General features: G+C 36.7%; 4 protein-coding genes across 14 annotated transcripts; 3 read left to right on the plus strand and 1 right to left on the minus strand.

Moving 5' to 3' along the window:
- The first annotated feature begins 51 nt into the window (after window positions 1–51).
- On the plus strand, window positions 52–8,754 carry LOC108197040 (F-box/kelch-repeat protein At3g06240). 11 transcript variants are annotated; one of them, XM_064083115.1, is made up of 7 exons: window positions 52–4,517; window positions 4,610–4,661; window positions 4,749–4,878; window positions 6,332–6,380; window positions 6,882–7,273; window positions 8,066–8,217; window positions 8,455–8,754. In XM_064083115.1, exon 1 carries the CDS (start codon window positions 223–225, stop codon window positions 1,438–1,440), a length of 1,218 nt encoding a protein of 405 aa, XP_063939185.1. In that variant the 5' UTR covers window positions 52–222; the 3' UTR covers window positions 1,441–4,517; window positions 4,610–4,661; window positions 4,749–4,878; window positions 6,332–6,380; window positions 6,882–7,273; window positions 8,066–8,217; window positions 8,455–8,754. The 11 variants fall into 11 exon arrangements, with proteins under 11 accessions (XP_063939185.1, XP_063939178.1, XP_063939183.1 ...); XM_064083108.1 differs by having other exon boundaries at window positions 52–3,603; window positions 3,785–3,882; window positions 4,224–4,878; XM_064083113.1 differs by adding an exon at window positions 6,459–6,530 and having other exon boundaries at window positions 52–4,878.
- Window positions 1,915–3,245, minus strand: LOC108198135 (G-type lectin S-receptor-like serine/threonine-protein kinase SD2-5). The gene is given in 4 exon segments (XM_064083704.1): window positions 1,915–2,528; window positions 2,531–2,585; window positions 2,587–3,006; window positions 3,216–3,245. Coding segments are annotated over 4 exon segments (1,119 nt in total).
- A 775-nt stretch (window positions 8,755–9,529) lies between the features above and the next one.
- LOC108198136 (F-box/kelch-repeat protein At3g23880) lies at window positions 9,530–10,318 on the plus strand. The gene is made up of 2 exons (XM_017365905.1): window positions 9,530–10,063; window positions 10,178–10,318. Exons 1-2 carry the CDS (start codon window positions 9,530–9,532, stop codon window positions 10,316–10,318), a joined length of 675 nt encoding a protein of 224 aa, XP_017221394.1.
- A 3,127-nt stretch (window positions 10,319–13,445) lies between these two features.
- Window positions 13,446–19,394, plus strand: LOC108198872 (ABC transporter C family member 3). The gene is made up of 10 exons (XM_017366646.2): window positions 13,446–13,935; window positions 14,139–15,928; window positions 16,030–16,116; window positions 16,223–16,843; window positions 17,092–17,256; window positions 17,558–17,849; window positions 17,931–18,451; window positions 18,545–18,608; window positions 18,724–18,963; window positions 19,066–19,394. The coding sequence occupies exons 1-10, from the start codon at window positions 13,845–13,847 to the stop codon at window positions 19,188–19,190; spliced, it is 3,996 nt and encodes a 1,331-aa protein (XP_017222135.1). The 5' UTR covers window positions 13,446–13,844; the 3' UTR covers window positions 19,191–19,394.
- Window positions 19,395–19,964: the final 570 nt, after the last annotated feature.

Below are 19,964 nucleotides of genomic sequence, written 5' to 3' on the forward strand. Positions count from 1 at the left end.
TTAGGCGAATTGTATTTAGTAATTTTGAACTGTATTTAGCAATCATGTAAAATTATAATTATAATACAGCACATGAAACTCTTTCTGTCATCCGAATCCCATAAACCCTAATCAAATTCTAACACTCTTTCTGCAATCCAAATCCAACAAACCCAATCCGACTCTCCGTGAAAAGCAAACAGTCACATAAATTCACACGCTCTGTAACGTACGTGTACGGACATGGCCACCACACCGCCGCGTAAAACACCCAGGCTACCGGAGAATGAACCGACGTATAGAGAGCCACCACAGCTACCGGAAGACATTATTCTCACCAAGATATTAACGCGATTGCCTGCAAAAATTGTTGGACGGCTCCGTTCAGTTTGTAAACCATGGAGATCTCTTTTGTCTAAGCCCAGTTTCACAAAAGACCATCTCAACTGCACCACTCAGAACCCGGATGAGGATAATCTCATCATCAACAAATTCGTCACAAATTCGAACCGAAAATACTACGAGATAGATGTGCTGTCATTGTCAGATTTATCAGAAACTAAATTATTCGATCAGTACGAATTTCAACGTGATTATCCGGTAATTAAATTGATCGGTTCAATTTACGGAATTGTTTGTTTATATATTAATGTGAGAGATCGAGCTCAGTTTGTATTATGGAATCCGGTGATTAAACAGGCTAAAGAAATTGAATCACCTGAATGCGATATTGACCTTTGCGGATTCTGTTGGGATGAAGTGGAAGCTGATTTTAAAGTAATTGCGTGTAGTTACAGAAGCGAGGGTAGATTTTATAGTGTTGGCCTGGTGTATGTTTATTCGTGTAAGTCTGATTCCTGGACTATGCAGGCTGATGCCAGGAGTTGGCAGCCTGGTATTCGGTTTTGTGATGATTATGATGAGGTGCCTCATTCTGGGGTTCCGGCTGCAATTGTGAATGGAGTTCCGTACTGGCAGTATTCTCAGCGTTTTGAGGCGGGGAAGCCTGTGTTTAAGTTTGAAGTTGGGAGTGGAGAGTTCAGGGAGGTGCCTAAACCTGATGTTGTTGGCGTATCTGACAAACATGAATTCCTCATTGTCAATTGGAAGGAGCGGCTCTCTGCACTGGTGACTCAGTCCTATTTTTCGCTTACTGTGGTGGATGTGTATTGTTTTGACGAGGGGAGTGGTGTTTGGAGTAAGATGCACAATATTGGACCGAATATGAGTAATGAGTATAAGCTGCTCGGATGTTTTAAGTATGGTGGTGAGATTGTGACTGATATAAATGGGAATTATGTGTGCTATGATTACAGAACAGGTGAAACTAAGGGTCTTGGCAACCGCAAGGGGCGACTGCTGACAGGCTTTAGTCATAAGGATAGCCTCGTCTTTCTTGAAGGAATGAAGAGGTATCGTAATGCAACACCATATCTGCTTGAAAAGGGCAAGAACTCCTGAACCTGGTTTTGTTTTCGACTTGTCTTCTATATAGTTAGTTCTCAACTCATATACCTGAGATGTTTATTTTCAACAACATAGCTTTTTCTGAAATTTGTATCTGTTGAGTTTAATTCTTGTTATTTTTGAGTTCACTTCTTTCAATAATATATCATCCGACATACAGACATCAGGAACACACATGTTATCTTAAACCAAACATGAACCAGTCTTCTCCCTTTAAAAGTAAAAAACGCGGTATATATGCAGAAAAAGGTGGGAAGAAGATCTATATTAAATAAACTAGACATATTGCACTCTTCACCCTTCTGTAAATGCAGGTAAATACAGACATCATATCCTTTTGTAAAAGCTTTTGCTGTATTGACTATAAAGGTTATTAATCACGCAATAGAATCTACAGACAACTAGGCTTACGTAGAAGTATTACAAAAATTACCTACCAGATACACATAATATATGACTTCTAATCTGCTATCTTGGTCCTGAAAGCCTTACTGCTGAAAAATCAGCACAACTATTGAGATTTAATGGCTCTAAAGAAGTACTGTGCTCACTCGTTGATTTGAAGGAACTCAAATAGATATGTGAGTTCATCTGCTGAGAAGATGGAGGTGGAGGAACAGGAGATACTTGTTCAAGCATCTGGACTACTTTTGTCATTGATGGTCTAAGGTGCATGTCATATTGTAAACACCGAAGACCTACCTTAATTGCTATGGACACCCTTTCATCATCTTCTGCAATTTGTAGTTTCACATCAAGAATGTCCTTCAGTTTACCTTGCTCCATCATCTTAAAAGCGTATGAAGGAAAATGGCATTTTTCTTCTGTTTCAGATGTATCATAGTTTTTTCTACCACCAATGATCTCAAGCAATACCATTCCATAACTATAGACATCACACTTGTCTGATATTGCATAGTTTGTGATCCACTCTGGTGCAAGGTAACCCCTTGTGCCCCGTAGTGTTGTGAAAACATGGCTCTGCTCTCGGCTTATTAGCTTAGCAAGACCAAAGTCCGAAACCTTTGCAAGAAAGTTGTCATCTAGGAGCACATTTTCAGGCTTAGTGTCACAGTGCACATTTTTACATCACAGTCTTCCTGGAGATAAGCTAATCCGTTGGCTGTGCCTAAAGCAATATATATCATATCTTGTGTCCCAATCCAAGAAATCAACTTTGTTTTCCTTAAGGATCCATCTTTCCAGTGAACCATTTGCCTTGTATACATAAACAAGGAGCCTGTGGGCACCTTCTGTGCAAAAGCCTTTCAGCCTCACCAGGTGGAGATGATGAATGCTACCAATACTACTAACTTCAGCTTGGAATTCTGTCTTTCCTTGGCCAAGGCCTTCTAATTGTTTCACAGCCAATTGGGTTCCAGCAGGTAGAACACCTTCATAAACTGAGCCAAAACCTCCTTTCCCTAGTTTCGTAGTGAAGTTGTTGGTAGCAATTTGAAGATCTTTGTGACTAAAACGTATTGGCATCCTGGATATGTTTTTCAAGAAATTATCCTCTTCTACTTCTTTAGGGAACTCCAACAAGGCACTTTTCTGTTTCTGGTGGTAACAGAAACACGACAAACATGAAATACTTGTAAGTTGACCATGATTTGTTGATTTATAATGTCCAGGAATGCAATATGTTTTTAGTTGACGTTCTGCCCTAACAATCTATTTTCCAGTTTTTGTCATGCTGGATACTCAGGAATTGCTTAATTGAAGACTCATTTTCACCATACATTGGCAGAGATGAAAAGCTTAAATACCTTGTACATTGATTTTTGCAGCTGTTCCATTTTATAAATTCCGTTCAATTTGATCTGTTCTAACCTATGCTGATCCTTATGGACACAGTTATAAATATACCTATCAAGACTTATATTCTGACATTAAATAATCTAGTAACTCGACGATGTTGCTAAAAGGCAAAAGCTCTACACTGGCATTATGTTAGGGGCAACAATATTTGATTTAAACCCCTATAAGCAGCGTAATGCATAAAGTTGATTACAAAATGTGGTGTATGCTATTGTAAACATAAATACTTTATTAGGGTCATACAAACTTCTCTCCTTCGCAGAGGTTTGAGCTTTATCAGGTTGTCTGGACCTATCCCAGATTCAGTTCAGCCTTGGAGTCCAGCCTAAATTTTTTGTAAGTGGACATACATAAGTTTGTACTTTGCCAATCTAGAAATCTATATCTCCGACTCGAGCAGAATTATTTACCCATTAATTTTTTTTGGCAATTTTCTTCCAACTTGTGCATGGTTTTCCTGTAATTTGTTTGTTTAAACGTAAGGAACTCTATAATATACTAATTTTTTTGGCTTTAGGTATCTGAATAGCAACTTACAGGCACATCAAAGCTGCAACTTGTAACTTTGACCATGCAAATAAGATTTGTGAAGGAGGATTTGGACCAGTTTGTAAGGTAAATTGCTTTCAAATCGAGTCTACTCTTGCTTCATTACTACACACACGTAGGACTATATGAAAGGCTTGGCCTAGATGCTTTGGGCAAGTACAGGGGCGTGTGAGTGTTTAAGTTTATGTAATTAAACAAAACCAGAGAAAGAGTTTCTTAAAAGAACTACTTCATTTTCTTGCCTTCTATATATTTATATAAAGGAGGATCTCAGGAGGCTCTGAGATCTCTCCCTTACATTTTTCTAATTTTTAGGTTTTTCTTAAGTTAGTGACTGACTTTTTGTTCTCCTAAATTATTGATTATTACAGTTACTTTTTGCTTCTTTGTTTTCACACGACCCAAAGGGTTGTTCATGTTATCCAGCGTTTATCTTCACATTCACACGATCGAGAAGGTTCATGGTGAGGTTGTTAAAGGCATCAATCAATAGCCTCGATAGATTCGTCCTCCGTCAAGCTCGCGGTACTTCCCCTGAGGTCTGCATCAATGGCCTTCTACATGTTTGCGAAATGTCACAATGAATGAAATAACACAAATGTGGGCTAGGTAAAAAAAATGATTTAAGAGGAAGCAGTCTGGAGGAGCAAGAAGAGGTCAAAAAAAAATGATTCAAGAAGACACTGTTCATGGGTTTCTCAGTATGTATCTCGTGCTCAATTTTTGTGTTTACTACTCTTATTTACTGAGAATGATTGCTTAGTTGTGCTTAAATTCGTAGTTTTCTATTTAGGACTTTTTTGCCTTTGGATAATAAGATGAACAAAATATTTATGTTCAATCAGGTTCTGCTTCTACTTAATTTCAGCCTCTCATTTGGAAGAAAAAAATAATAGGAATCTGTTCTATGATTTTAGTTTTTTTGTGATTAGTGTGTAGATGGTCGTAAAGCTGTCAACTAGACAGCCAAACCTGGAGAGTTGGATGAAGGTCCTCAAAGCAATTGCTTCAGAGAATGGCATTAGTCTACAAGTTGAAGAGGAATTCTCCATGACAATAGAGGTAAGCAAGCAATATTAGAAATTAGTTGCTTAGCATGTAAAGCATTTGTTATGTAATCAAGGAGATAACTATTTTGTATGTGTTTGGCGAATGATGATTACAATTGACAAAGGTCATTTTTGAAAATTAAGCATCTTATTGTTATGTTTATGCTGATGCGAGAGTATTGTGCATGCTGTCGTTACCTGATTATACAACTTTTATCTGATAATATGTTCTGCAATTTGATATTATCCGGTCTTGTATGCAGCAAATTAGGGGAAGCTTTTAAAGTAGATAGCATACTGATGAATGTTGCCTATCTGTTCTTCCTGATAGACATTAAGAAATACTCAACTACTGAATTTTGATAAATAATGCAATCGATTTCAGCTGAGCACCTTCAAGAGTCAAAAATCCATGAATTTTACAGAGATGACCTTGGTAGTTTTTCAAAACTGATATAGACTATTATCACTAGGAATCAAAATAACTGGAGCCAAGAAAAAATCGAAATTAGTTGTTAGGAAATACTAATCCAGTGACTCTTTTTTTGTATTCTACTGGGAATAATAGCAATGGCATGGTCATCGTGGACTACCCAAGCACCAAGAAGCTCCCAGCGTGTAGATATGGCTTAATAACCTTATATCTAATTTGATATGGAGGTTGTTTTATGTTATTTATTTTATATGAACGCTGGCTTGATTAATAAAGAAGCAGCGCAGTAGTACTTGTCTGCAATCTGCATGCGCCATTGCATGTTCTGGTGTTTTTGGATTGAGTCTCTGCATTTGTATCTGTCACAATCGACAATATATCTATGTTTGTCTGCTGTAGCGGCCTCCCTACCTTAAGTTTTCATTACTGTCTTGGCTTCCTTATTCATCGTTCTTCGTGCTTCACTGTGAGTGTAATAAGTACTAATAGAATCACTACATTCATATGAAAAAATTGGACAGAAAAGAGTCATTAACAGCAAGATTGTAAGTTGGTCGGATTAACGCAGTTGGGAGGGAATATGTGACCTTTGTGGAGCGACCATTTATTGTCTGAGCAAGACTCATGGGCGGATCTAGGACAGGTTTCTTAGAGGACACCAAACAAATTTTCGAAAAAAAACTTTTATATATTTTTAAATTTTCTGGGGACACTTATATAATTTTCTAAAATTTAGAATGGTAAAATTATGTCAAAAATTATTTAGGGGGACAGGTGTCGTGGGCAACCAACCGTGCGAAAAGTCCTAATTATCATTTCTTAGAGAGACACATGGTCTCTCCATTTAGTAAATGCTGTAAATCTGATTTTTCATTCATGTTTTTAGCTGAGGTTGAGAATCATGGTTTATTTTAGGAATGTAGATGTCAAATAATAAGAATTACAAGAATATATTGTTTGGTGTTAATTTGTTTTTTATATTTTTTTATTGCCAAGGAGTTAATATACATGTCATTCTCCGACAACATTGCAGGTATTGTGGCTTCTAGATTGAATGTTCCAGAACATGGCAGATGCCTCAGGTATGATACACAAGTTATATTTATGTTAATGCTATTTCTCTGTTTTTTTTTTCTTTTTTTTAACGTAGGAACCCGCAGCCGCTACCCTTCGGGTGCGCACTGGGTAAACCCACGAGCTCACGCAATAGCCTGCAAACTACGTGAACCAAGGTAAACCGCACATAAGCGCGACAGGCTCTGGTCCAGGAGGCATAATCACAAATTCTGCTCCCTTCGGGAGTCGAACCTGTGACCAAGAGGATACATATCCCCTCTTTAACCAGCTGGACCAACCCTTGCGGGCCCTCTTTCCATTATGTGGCTTCAAATCTTCCTCTCTAGCCCTTAATTTCTTTAATGAATCCATAATCCGATTAGAAAATCTTCAAATATTGAGACTTCTGACATATTTTCAGTTTGTACAGACCAAGATTTTACTATTGCTCATGGCACTCTGATATATTTTCATGATTTGTCTAGGACTGCAATAACTTCCCGCCATATTTATTTTTTGAACTCCAGGTAAATATCTCGATGAAAAAAGAGAGTCGTGGGGATAATGTACAGCTGAGCTCCTCAGCGCAAAGGATAGTGGAAGGGCGTAGCGCTATACCGGTTATAAGCTCAGATAATATCGACTTTGAAGATGTCTTTGGAGATCCTCCAAGGAGGTTTCATATCATGAAACAACAAGATACAGTTCAGATGGAACAATAGATGGTATAGAAACTGCGAGGTCTCGTAGTTTGAAAGTAAGTCAGAGTAAGTCAATGAGAAAAGTACATGGCCAAAGGACAAATCTCAGATAATGCACTCGGAGTGACGGCAAGTCCACTTCTCCTGATGAAGATTTCACCTCGATCGTTGAAGATGTGAAGATGTCAAAGATCTACTTTGCCGAAATTCCTGTTAATGTAAGTTGCTAACTCCTTAAAATTATATTTTTACAAATTTATATTAAGTATATCGCATTATATTTATATATAATATTATAAAATAATATTTTTATTAATTATAAATTCAATTGTAGTATTTCTTAAATATAAATTTTACATCTACTTTCATGTTGTGTACTCAAAAATGAAAACACCAATGCTTAATTAAATTTTTGTTTGGCGTTTTCCCATAAAATTTTTGGGTCTACTAACAGCCATCAGGCACCAGGTGAGCTACTTCCAATAATGTCTCACTCAAAATCATTTTATGTTCTCGCTGTCTCGAAACCTGGAAGGTGTTAAACAGGCCAAAGGATTTCTTTTGGCTGCTACATTTACCTGAGCCTTCCGTTTTGTCTTGTATAGACATCATAAGACAAATTAAGAGTGCACTTTAAAGTTCTTCTGGTCACAATAACATGGATGGTCTGCAATGAAATTATATCAGAGATACCTCTTGGTTGGAGTATTAATAGGCCCAAAATCTATAAGGTGTATGACTGTATCAAATGAAACATCCACTGCATTTCGAAGATGCTGTGATTTGAAATAATATGCTTCAAAATCATAGTATCCTGTCAAACTAAGACAAATTGTTGATTTTATACTTTTACCGCTGATCCAGAAGTCATCAGGCAGGCGAATAGGCTAATACTTGTAAAGGTTGTCAGCGACCAATTTCCTTTACTTTCATTTCCGACTTAGAATAGAAGTAGACTTCCTCACCTCCACTAAATTAGTTAACAATAGGTTCTATTTTTTTGAGCGCAGGTTGAACTCAGGTACGAGATTGAGAATTCCAAGCTTTCTGTTACATCGTGCAAGTGTAATGTGTATACTGGTGTAATGTGGCTGAAGAGCACCAGGTTTTAGGACAGGGCATCAGTCTACAAGTTGAACAGGAATCCTCCATGACAATAGAGGTAAGCAAGCAATATTATTTCAAATAAAGAAATATAGGGGCTTATATTTGCAATCATAGAAGTACAAATTTTTTGAGATATACAAGCTAATCAGATCCATGTTATGAATGTGTAGAATTTTTAAGCCAGATCAAATTTAAAAGAGAATTGCTCAATTTTACTTGAAAAAGGTTAAAAGCTTCTCTGATTATATATCAACTCATTGTAACGAGGTACTAAGAATTATATACCAAATAGGATCTCATAAATCATGTCGGCCGGCTTCTTGGTGTATCAATAGCTAAAAATCAATTGACGACTGTTGTCTCTGTTGAGCGATGATCCTTGCACTCGGCACAGTCGGATTATTAAGGCCAACTTTCGTCCCTGCTTGATTCTGATGTTTATTTTAGAAAGGTTATTATTATTTCAAGGTGTTTCGCTAATTGTTCATCCTATTTGCAAATACGAGGAACGTACATTGTATTGTCATTCTTTTGAAAGTAGAACAACAGTGGAGTATATAAATTTAGTTCACCAATCGAACATTTTATGTTATGGGGTGCTTTTTTTTGCATTATTTCATGGATTATGTTGGGATGCAACGAAAAATGATATTATATGAGCCAATGAATACGAATCAATTTACAAACCCAGACTCTAGTCTGAGTAATCGAATTTTAATTAAAATAAAATGATTAATTAAAAATTCCTAATCTAATTATATTATGACTTAATGAGCTTTTAGCCCTCGAAGTATGGGTGAAAGTTCTGATGTGGCCTCGAAGTTTAAAAACGTACCTTTCGACCCTCAAAGTATCTTTGTCATACTTTTTAGCCCTTTTTAAAAATACCGGTATAAATCGGGGGATAAACTTGACAATTCATATTCGGGGTAAAGTTTGGGCGTACCTTTTAACCCTTAAAGTATACATCTCGTTCCTTTTAACTCCTAAAAAATACATTAAAATCCATTAGATGTTCATTTTAACCCTTAATGTTTAATGCTCCCCCGTTAAAAACCGGTATACGCCATAAGGGCTAAAAGGTACGACAAAGATATTTTGAGGGTCGAAAGTTACGTTTTTAAACTTCGAGGCTACATCGGAACTTTCACCCAAACTTCAAGGGCTAAAAAGTCATTTAGTCTTATATTATTAAGTATACTTATTCAATTCGAGCCTTTTATTAAACTCTAATAAACCCGTTGCGAACAAATCCGAACCAAAATATAAAATCCTTCAGTCCTCTCTGACCTCTGTACAAAAAGCAAACAGCGTACAAGTGAATCTCACACAGAATCACATACTACTCTGCAACAACGTGTACTGACATGGCCACCACACCGCCGCTTAAAAACCCCAGGCTACCGGAGAATGAACCGACGTATACAGAGCCACCAGAGCTACCTGAAGACATTATTTTTACGAAGATATTACCGCGGTTGCCTGCAAAATCTGTTGGACGGTTTCGCTCAGTTTGTAAGGCATGGAGATCTCTATTGTCTAAGACCAGTTTCACCAAAGACCATCTCAACTGCACCACTCAGAACCCGAATGACGATAATCTCATCATCAACAAATTCATCACAGAGTCGAACCGAAAATACCACGAGATAGATGTGCTGTCATTGTCAGATTTATCAGAAACTAAGTTATTCGATCTGTACGAATATGCACGTCAATATCCGCTATTTAGATTAATCGGTTCGATTCATGGAATTGTTTGTTTATATCTTAAAGTGGGAATTCGAAATCAGTTTGTTTTATGGAATCCAGTGATTAAACAGGCTAAAGCAATTGCATCACCTGAACATTCTATTGGCCTTTGGGGATTCTGTTGGGATGAAGTGAAAGCTGATTTTAAAGTAATTGAATGTAAATACAAAAGTGAGCGCTTTAACTTGGCGAAGAGAACACAATCTTATAGTTTTGGCCGGGTGTATGTTTATTCGTGTAACACTAATTCCTGGAATTTGCAGGCTGATGCCAGGAGTGGGCAGCCTGTTATTCGGTTTTCTGAACATTATGATGAGGAGCCTCACCCTGGGGTTCCGGCTGCAATTGTGAATGGAGTGCCGTACTGGCAGTATTCTCAGCGTTTGAGGCGGAGAAGCCTGTAATCAAGTTTGAAGTTGGGAGTGGAGAGTTCAGGGGGGTGCCTAAACCTGATGTTGTTGGCGTATCTGACAAACATGAATTCCTCATTGTCAATTGGAAGGAGCGTCTCTCTGCACTGGTGTCTCAGTCCTATTTTTCGCGTACTGTGGTGGATGTGTATTGTTTTGACGAGGGGAGTGGTGTTTGGAGTAAGATGCACAATATTGGACCGAATATGAGTAATGAGTATAAGCTGCTCGGATGTTTTAAGTATGGTTGTGAGATTGTGATCAATATAAATGAGGATTATGCGTGCTATGATTACAGGCTTTAGTCATAAAGATAGCCTCATCTTTCTTGAAGGAATGAAGAGGTACCGTAATGCAACACCATATGGTCCATATCTGCTTGAAAAGGGCAAGAACTCCTGAACCTGGTTTCGTTTACGAATTGTCTTCTCTATAGTTAGTTCTTAACTCATATACCTAAAAATCATTGGCATACATTGTATAACTCTTTCGTCTGATGTTTATTTTGAACAACATAGCTTTTTCTGAAATTTGTATCTGTTGAGTTTAATTCTTATTATTTCTGAGTTCACTTCTTTTAATAATATTTCATCCTGCTTACAGTTATCAGGAACATATGTTATCTAACAATTTAAACAAAATATGAACCAGTCTTCGCCCTTCAAAAGAAAAAAACGCGGTATATATGCAGAAAAAGGTGGGAATAAGATCTGTATTAAAATATCCTTTTGTAAAAGCTATAGCTGTATTGACTATAAAGGTTATTAATTACACAATAGAATCGACTGGCAACTAGGCTTACGTAGAAGTATTACAAATATTACCTATACCAGATACACATGATATATGACTTGTAATCTGCCATCTTGGTCCTGAAAGCTTTACTGCTGAAAAATCAGCACAACTATTGAATTCTAATGGGTCTAAAGAAGTACTGTGCTCACTCGTTGATTTGAAGGAACTCAAATAGAAGTGCGAGTTCATCTGCTGAGAAGAAGATGGAGGTGGAGGAACGGGAGATACTTGTTCAAGCATCTGGACTACTTTTGTCATTGATGGTCTAAGGTGCATGTCATATTGTATACACCAAAGAGCTACCTTAATTGCTATGGACACCCTTTCATCATCTTCTGCTATTTGTAGTTTCACATCAAGAATGTCCTTCAGTTTACCTTGTTCCATCATCTTAAAAGCGTATGAAGGAAAATGGCATTTTTCTTCTGTTTCAGATGCATCATAGTTTTTTCTACCGCCAATGATCTCAAGCAATACCATTCTATAACTATAGACATCACTCTTTCCTGATATTGCATGGTTTGTGATCCACTCTAGGGGTGAACATAACCCGCTCAACCCGCTCAAACCAACCCAAACCAACCCTGTTTTTGGCCGAATAACCCGACCCAATCAAAACCGAAATTTGAATGGGTTAATTTTCAAAAAACCCGATTAAATTGGGTTGGGTCAGGTTTTAACATATTTTAACCCTGAACCAACCCGACCCAACCCGATTGCATAAATATTGGAGACCCATATATATTATGATATTATCTAAGTATAGTCCCTAAGATTTTATTTATACATATATTTAGGAAATTGATATATAAGCTCCAAACTTTACAATTTAAGCTTCATTTCAATTTTTTCTTCTACCCAAAGAGCATAATCACCTATAATATGGATGAAACATGTGTAGAAAGCATGAGCAAATGTGGTATAAAATATGGAATTGGAGTTTAAATAGTAAAATGTGGAGCTTATTTATCAATTCCCTATATTTAATAAATAAATGGATCCATGGTTTGCTAGTCCTAATTCTACACCAGGTCCGAACAGAGGGAAAAATATACACTTTTCTGTACTGATAGTTTGTCCTAATAGTAGGTTTTAGGGCGCTGGAAACTAAGATAGAGAAAATCATAATCTCTGCTTTAACGTTGCTAATCAATTCTGTTTAATGATACCTTGACAAATGTTTAATAATTTTAAACTTCTATTTTGAGTTTGAATTTTGACCGGAAGAATAAACCCAATTAACCCGACCCAAACCGACCCAACCCGACCTATAAATAATAGGGTTGGGTTAGACAAATATATTTGAGTGATTGGGTTAATTTTTTCATAAACCGATTATATTGGGTTGGGTCGTTTTTTGCCTTGAAACCGCCCAACCCAACCCGTGTTCACCCCTAATCCACTCTGGTGCAAGGTAACCCCTTGTGCCCCGTGTTGTGAAAACATGGATCTGCTCTCGGCTCATTAGGTTAGCAAGACCAAGGTCTGAAACCTTTGCAAGAAAGTTGTAGCACATTTTCAGGCTTAATCAATTTTTACATCAGTCTTCGCTAATCCTTTGGCTGTGCCTATAGCAATATCATACTTGTGTCCCAATCCAATAAATCACCTTTGTTTTTCTTAAAGATCAATTTTTCCAGTGAATCATTTGCCATGTATTCATAAACAAGGAGCCTGTGGGCACCTTCTGTGCAAGTTTCACAGCCAATTGGGTTCCATCAGGTAGAACACCTCCATAAACTGAGCCAAAAACAATGAATATTGGCAAATTTTCTTCAACACCGGATGAAAGTGGGTCACAATTTTCCATTCCATTTAAGACAGCTAGCGTTGAAGCATAATTTTGTCAAAATCCTTAGATTATAAATAGGTAGATGAGAGAGAGTGCAAGTCCAACCTACTCCTAAATCAATTTGTAGAAATATTGGATTTTAGTGACTTACACATATACAAGTACTAATTTCTAATTCGGGCGATACACTATTTTTTTTTAATATTATATAGTTTTTATTTTAAATTTTAATTTGAATTGAATTGAATTGAATTATTCATGTTATTTTGAAATAGTATCAAATTTGTTATTTAAAATAGAAAAAATAATAAATTTTATTTGTGATTATAATATTTTATTAAATTGAATTGCACATTTTTGGACAAGAGATATTTTAATTGGAAAAAATAAAAAAGATAACGTGTTTTAGTTGAAAAAGGTAATTAGTTTATATATATACTAATTAGAATTAAAATAAGAATTATTAATAATTTTAATATTTTATTTTATTTTATATAAAAGAATTGCATGTTATAAACCCTGATTAAAATATATTTTGAAAAAAATCATGTTTTAGTTGAGAAAAATAAAAAAATAATTAATTTATATTATAATTAAATTAATTTTAAATTTAAAATAAATAAATCATAAAATAATTAAGTCTCCCTATAAAGATATATGCTGGCGCTCTGTACTGTGTTTATGAATAAATTGGAGACTGTTGCGAGATGTTTGGGATTGAAAGACTCAAGACTCTATTCTGATGTATATCTTTATAGAGTTCACCACAACTGTTCTTCTTCATCAGGTTTGTTTGCATACCTCTGTTCTGATGTTTACCTAACATCTATATATTGTGCAGGATTAAACTTAAACAATGTCACAATATCTCGAGTCATCCTGTGAAGTTGATCAAACCAACGAAGGCTCGACTAAATAAACTCAGCTCGAATTATGTCCGGCTCGAAACTCGGCTCGTCCGAACCGAATAACAGCCCTATGTGGGATCATATCACCTCATTTTTCCAATATACGTGTTCAAAAGGTAAGTGGAATTACAAGTAAAATTTATATTATAGACTTTTTAACAAATACCTTGAATGATTAGCACAATTCTCATGTTATAGCTTATGAGTTAGTGATGATATGAATCACTTAAGTTACTCTATCCAATGATCAAGTTTAACAAGTTAACACTTTGTTGGAAAAGAAATGCTTAATGCATGTTGTTTTGGATATGTTGTGTAGGATCCTTGGATAATGCTGCGACTCGAGACGACGTCACAGATGTTAAAGAACCACTTTTAGATGATGGTAGCCGAGGGTGTGATGCTGTGACTGCCTACGAGAATGCAGGTTTTTATTCTACTCTGTCTTTCTCTTGGATAACTCCACTACTTGCTTTAGGAGTTGAGAAAACAACCTTGGAGCTTGAGGACATCCCTCAACTAGGCCTTTCAAATAGTGTTTTCGGAGCATATCCGTTGTTCCAAAGCAGGCTTTGTGATAATGGTGGTGATAGAGGAGTTGTTGTTACTGAGCTTGGGCTTGCTAAGTTGTATTTTTTGTCAGCTTGGAAGGACATAATTTGGACAGCTCTCCTCGGGATAATTCACACACTAGCTCGTTATGTTCCTCCTTATCTTATTGATAGCTTTGTGAAATGCCTAAATGGGAGAGAAGTATTCCAATATCAGGGATATATTCTTTCTTTGACCTTCTGTGCCGCGACTTTTCTTGAGGTTTTTACATACAGACACTGGATTTTTAAGTTGCAACAAATTGGAATCAGACTTCGAGGAGTGACAACTGTAATGCTCTACAATAAGAGTTTGACACTTTCTGACCAGGGTAGTGGTGGTGGAAGTGGAGGAGGACTTATAAATGCTGTGGCTGTTGATGTCGAGACAATCCGAGGGTTCATCGTGGACATGCATGATGCGTGGTTAATCCTTTTCCAAATCGGTTTAGCATTGCTAATTTTGTACAAGAACTTGGGTCTTCTTGCCTCTGTTGCTTCTTTAGTTGTAACACTGTTTTTTCTTGCGGCAAATTCTCTATTCATGAAATGGCAGGAGAAGTTTCAAAAAAACCTAATGGAATCCAAGGATAATAGAATGAAGGTGACAATTGAGACTTTAAAGAATATGAGAGTTCTTAGGCTTGGAGCATGGGAGATGAGTTTTTTGTCAAAGATTCTTCAGCTCAGGGAAGTGGAGTTGCAATGGTTGAAAAAATATCTATATAGTTCAGTAGTGATTGGTTTTTTCTTTGGAATAAGTCCGACTATGGTGGCTTTAGCCACATTCGGTTCTTGTATATATATGGGAATCCCACTTGAAATGGGGCAAATTTTGACTGCACTTGCTACCTTTAGGGTTCTACAAGCGCCAATCCTCCTCCTCCCAGAAACATTATCCTTGCTAGTCCAAGCCAAGGTTTCACTTGGGAGAATCGCTTCACTTCTCTCCCTTGATGAGCTCCATATTGATGGTTTAAAGAAGCTACCATTGGGTAGTTCTGATACAGCAGTTGAGATTGTTGATGGAAACTTCACTTGGGATAGTAAATCTTCATCTACTGATACATCAGTATTAAAAGACATAAACTTCAAAGTGTCTCATGGTATGAAGGTTGGGATATGTGGTACAGTTGGTTCAGGCAAGTCGAGCTTACTTTCTTGCATTCTGGGTGAAATGCCTAGAATCTCGGGGGAAGTCAAGTTTAGTGGGACAAAGGCTTATGTTTCTCAGTCACCATGGATACAGAGTGGTACAGTTCAAGAGAACATACTGTTCGGCAGGGATATGTGTCGAACAAGATATGATCAAGTACTTGAAGCATGTTGTCTTAAGAAGGACTTGGAGATCCTTTCATTTGGTGACCAGACTGTTATTGGTGAGAAAGGTGTCAACTTAAGTGGCGGACAGAAGCAACGTATACAGATTGCTCGCTCTCTGTACCATGATGTGGATATCTATCTATTTGATGATCCTTTTAGTTCTGTGGATGCTCATACTGGTTCTCATTTATTCAAGGTTTAAATTCTATTTCAATGTCTTGTACTACATGCAAAACAATAGAATGATTATCAAATTTCTGGTTATGAAAATACTAATTTTTTTATTTTGGATAATAGGAAGTAGTGCATGGTATTCTAAGTGAGAAAACTGTTATTTATGTCACTCACCAAGTTGAGTTCTTAAGCGCTGCTGATCTAATTGTGGTGAGTATAGGAATAAACTCTTTCATTTTTATTTTCTCTAATTTTGAAATATTCAAATTCCCAACTATATAATGATGTGTTTTGACTAGCTTAAATTTTTTGAAAGGTCATGAAAAATGGAAGGACTGCACAAGTGGGAAAGTATGCTGACATTCTCGTTCCAAGTTCTGAATTTATACGACTTGTAGGGGCAAAAAATGCAGCTCTGTCGTCTACACTTGATTTCATTAGGGCTGCACCAATATCTGCAGACAGTACGAATACTATCATTAGTAATGAAAATGTGAATGGAAAAGTAGACGAGGGAGGTGCTGCAGGTTTAGCACCTGCAGCACAGCTAGTAAAGGAAGAAGAAAGAGAGAGGGGTAGAGTTGGCTTTCCAGTCTACTGGAAATACATCACAACTGCATATGGAGGAGCTTTGGTGATTCTTGTGATTTTGGCATCAGCCATCCTAACAACTTTTCAGATAGGGAGTGATTCCTGGTTGGCTTGGGCAACTCCGCCATCAAAGGATGTAAAGCCTGTTATTAGTGGAGCTACACTAATGACTGTCTATGCATCCTTGGCTTGTGGCATATGTTTCTGCACCCTTGTTGTAGAATCTCTTGTTGTAGTCACAGGCTATAAAACTGCTATTATACTTTTTAAGCAAATGCTTGAGACCATTTTCCGTGCTCCTATGTCCTTTTTTGATGCGACACCTGCTGGAAGAATTATCAACCGAGTAAGTGAAAATTTTTTATGGTTACAAATTACTTTTTATAAATCACAATCTATTTAATAGGACTCAAGTACTCGTGTTATACGTGGGTATGTGTCCGAGTATCGTGTTATACGTGGGTATGTGTCCGAGTAAATAATCTATATTGGTAATTTTCTGATGTTCCAAATGATATGTAATTAAGATATTACAGTGGATTACTTGTCTCAATCTAATTTTATCGACTTGTTCATTCCATTCCTCCTATATAGTGTTCAACTGATCAAAGTGTTGTGGAGACTCGGATTTCGAACCTACTGGAGGGAATTATTACCGAAACAATCCAACTTGTGGGAATAATTGCTTTGATGTCAACAGTTGCTTGGGAAGTTCTATTGATATTCATCCCCCTTATTTTTGCCTCCATTTGGTATCAGGTAATAGTTTTTAATTTCTAAAGATAAGTAGTTTGTTACTATGATGGATTTATAAGGTTAACTTGTGGCCATGTCTAGATCCCAAAAGTGAAGTTATGAATATGGAAAATGCTTCATGCACAAAATTAGGAGATTAAACCCGAGTGCTATCCAATGATATGTCTGGTATACATATCACTAAATAGTCACTAATTTTTAACTGGTCTTTTGCACATTTGAACGATTTATTTATAAGGCTCTGCTTATTACGTAGCTCTGAGCCTAGACCATATCACGAAACGTTATCATTCATCATATGCAGCAATATTACATGCCTGCATCAAGGGAATTGTCACGGTTGAGTCGGGCATCTGAAGCTCCGGTTATTCAATATTTTTCCGAAACTATTTCGGGACTAACAACTATTAGAAGCTTTGATCAAAATTCAAGATTTCTGCAAACTTATATGAAAATAGTGGATGCATATTCTCGCCCGGAGTTCCAATTTGCTGCTGCAATGAAATGGCTATTGTTGCGGTTGGATGTATTTTCTTGTATTACATTTGCCTTCCTTTTGGTTCTCTCAACATACTTCAGGAAAACAATAAATCCTGGTATGTATTTATCTTTCTCTTTTGTGTGTTTCCCAGCTTTGTGATGTAATCTAGTATCACATGTTTTATTTTCATGCACAGCAATTGCAGGGTTAGCTGTGACGTATGGACTCACATTAAATAATACGCTAATCGGATTAATATGGTGTTTATGCCATTTCCAAACCAAAATGATATCAGTGGAGAGAATTCTTCAATACATGTATGTTCCCAGCGAAGCTGCTCTTACTATACAAGAGAACAGGCCAGATAGTTCTTGGCCATCGAGAGGAGAAATCGATATCCATAATTTGCAGGTTCAATATGCTCCGCATTTACCCCTTATACTACATGGTGTGACTTGCACTTTTCCGGCAGGAAAGAAAACTGGTATTGTTGGAAGAACGGGAAGTGGAAAATCAACTCTGATACAAGCACTTTTTCGGATGGTAGAACCTAAATCCGGTCATATTGTCATTGATGACATTGATATTTCATCAATTGGACTCCAAGATTTGAGGTCAAGACTCAGTATTATTCCTCAGGATCCAGTCATGTTTCAAGGAACCGTACGAAGCAACTTAGACCCACTCGAGCATTACACAGATGCACAGATATGGGATGTGAGTGTCTGTCTGTCTTTACCCTTTCAGCTTATAATTGAAAAATAATAACCATGTATGCTGACTCAAATGTAATTTTCAATTTACCTGTAGGCTTTAGATAAATGTCAACTTGGAGACCAAGTCAAGAAGATGGAAAGAAAGTTGGATTCTATTGGTTTGTAGTTTATAAATCTCTCCAAATACACTTTTGCCTTAGTTTTAGCATACAATCTACTCTTCTATCCCTTACGTTGATGTGAATGCCTGTTTTACAACAACAATGCATACAGTTCACGAGAACGGGGAGAACTGGAGCATGGGTCAGAGACAATTAGTTTGTCTAGGGCGAGTACTACTGAAGAAAAGTAAGGTGTTGATCCTTGATGAAGCAACCGCTTCAGTTGACACAAGCACAGATAATCTTATTCAACAAACTCTTAAACATCACTTATCTGATTGTACTATTGTCACCATTACACATCGTGTCACTTCTGTCCTTGACAGCGACATGGTCTTGCTTCTAAGTCATGGTAAGATCAAGGACTCGATCTTCTCAAAAACAAGACAGTGTTACTTTATTTTTACCACAAACGCTTATTTTCCAGTGCTATTGTATTGGCCATTTTTTGCAGGAGCCGTAAAGGAATATGATTCTCCTTCAAAGTTATTACAAAGCAAGTCTTCTTCATTCTCAATGCTTGTAGCAGAGTATACATCAAGGTCCTCTATTTCAAATTCACAAGCCAAATCAACTTAATAAGATTTTAGTAGACTTTTCAATCTGGTAAGAGGAGAGGTTATGTCAAGGTGGGGGAAACAAACAAGGAATAGAGTGTGGTATTCCTACTTTAAAGGAATAGAGTGGTATTCTTACATTTTTAGCAATATTATTGACTTTTGCTGTTGCAATAGGTCAAATACGGTGTAGTGACGTATTAAACAAGTTTATGCATATTATTGGATGAAGTATATAACTAAAACATTGATTCCTATATTAAAGTTTTGTTTTCTATGTATTCATTGGTTTGAATCCAAAATAACAGATTTTAGTTATATACAAAAATGAATTTGAGGTAAGGACCTTAATGACACAAATGTAAGAATGAATGCGCAAAATAGTCAGTTACGTTAATTTAGATACGCCTACTCCTGGAGTCCTGGTTGTACATCATGATGACGCAAATTTTATATGCGTTTTGGCCATGACGCAACATGTATTTTCTCCGATATTATTTGTTTCGCTGAAGTTTTAACAGTTAACACAATTATAAATGCTTGTCTAGCTAATTGTAGCGAAAGTCTACGTGTGTTAATGCAGGCAATGCCAGTAATTCTGTGTATGAGCACTAATATAATAGATATGTGGACTGGACTTGTCATTAACGTCCAAGGTAACTTAATTTATGAAGCTTATTGCTAGGGTGCTTATAAAATTGTCAACCTGAAGTTTTAGGAATATGCTAGAGTATTTTTTTGTTTTTTGGAATATTCTAGAGTTTGTTTAGTTTACAATAAGTTCGAGTTGTATAAG

The sequence above is a fragment of the Daucus carota genome, chromosome 8 (genome assembly GCF_001625215.2).
Source record: "Daucus carota subsp. sativus chromosome 8, DH1 v3.0, whole genome shotgun sequence".
NCBI lineage: Eukaryota > Viridiplantae > Streptophyta > Magnoliopsida > Apiales > Apiaceae > Daucus > Daucus carota.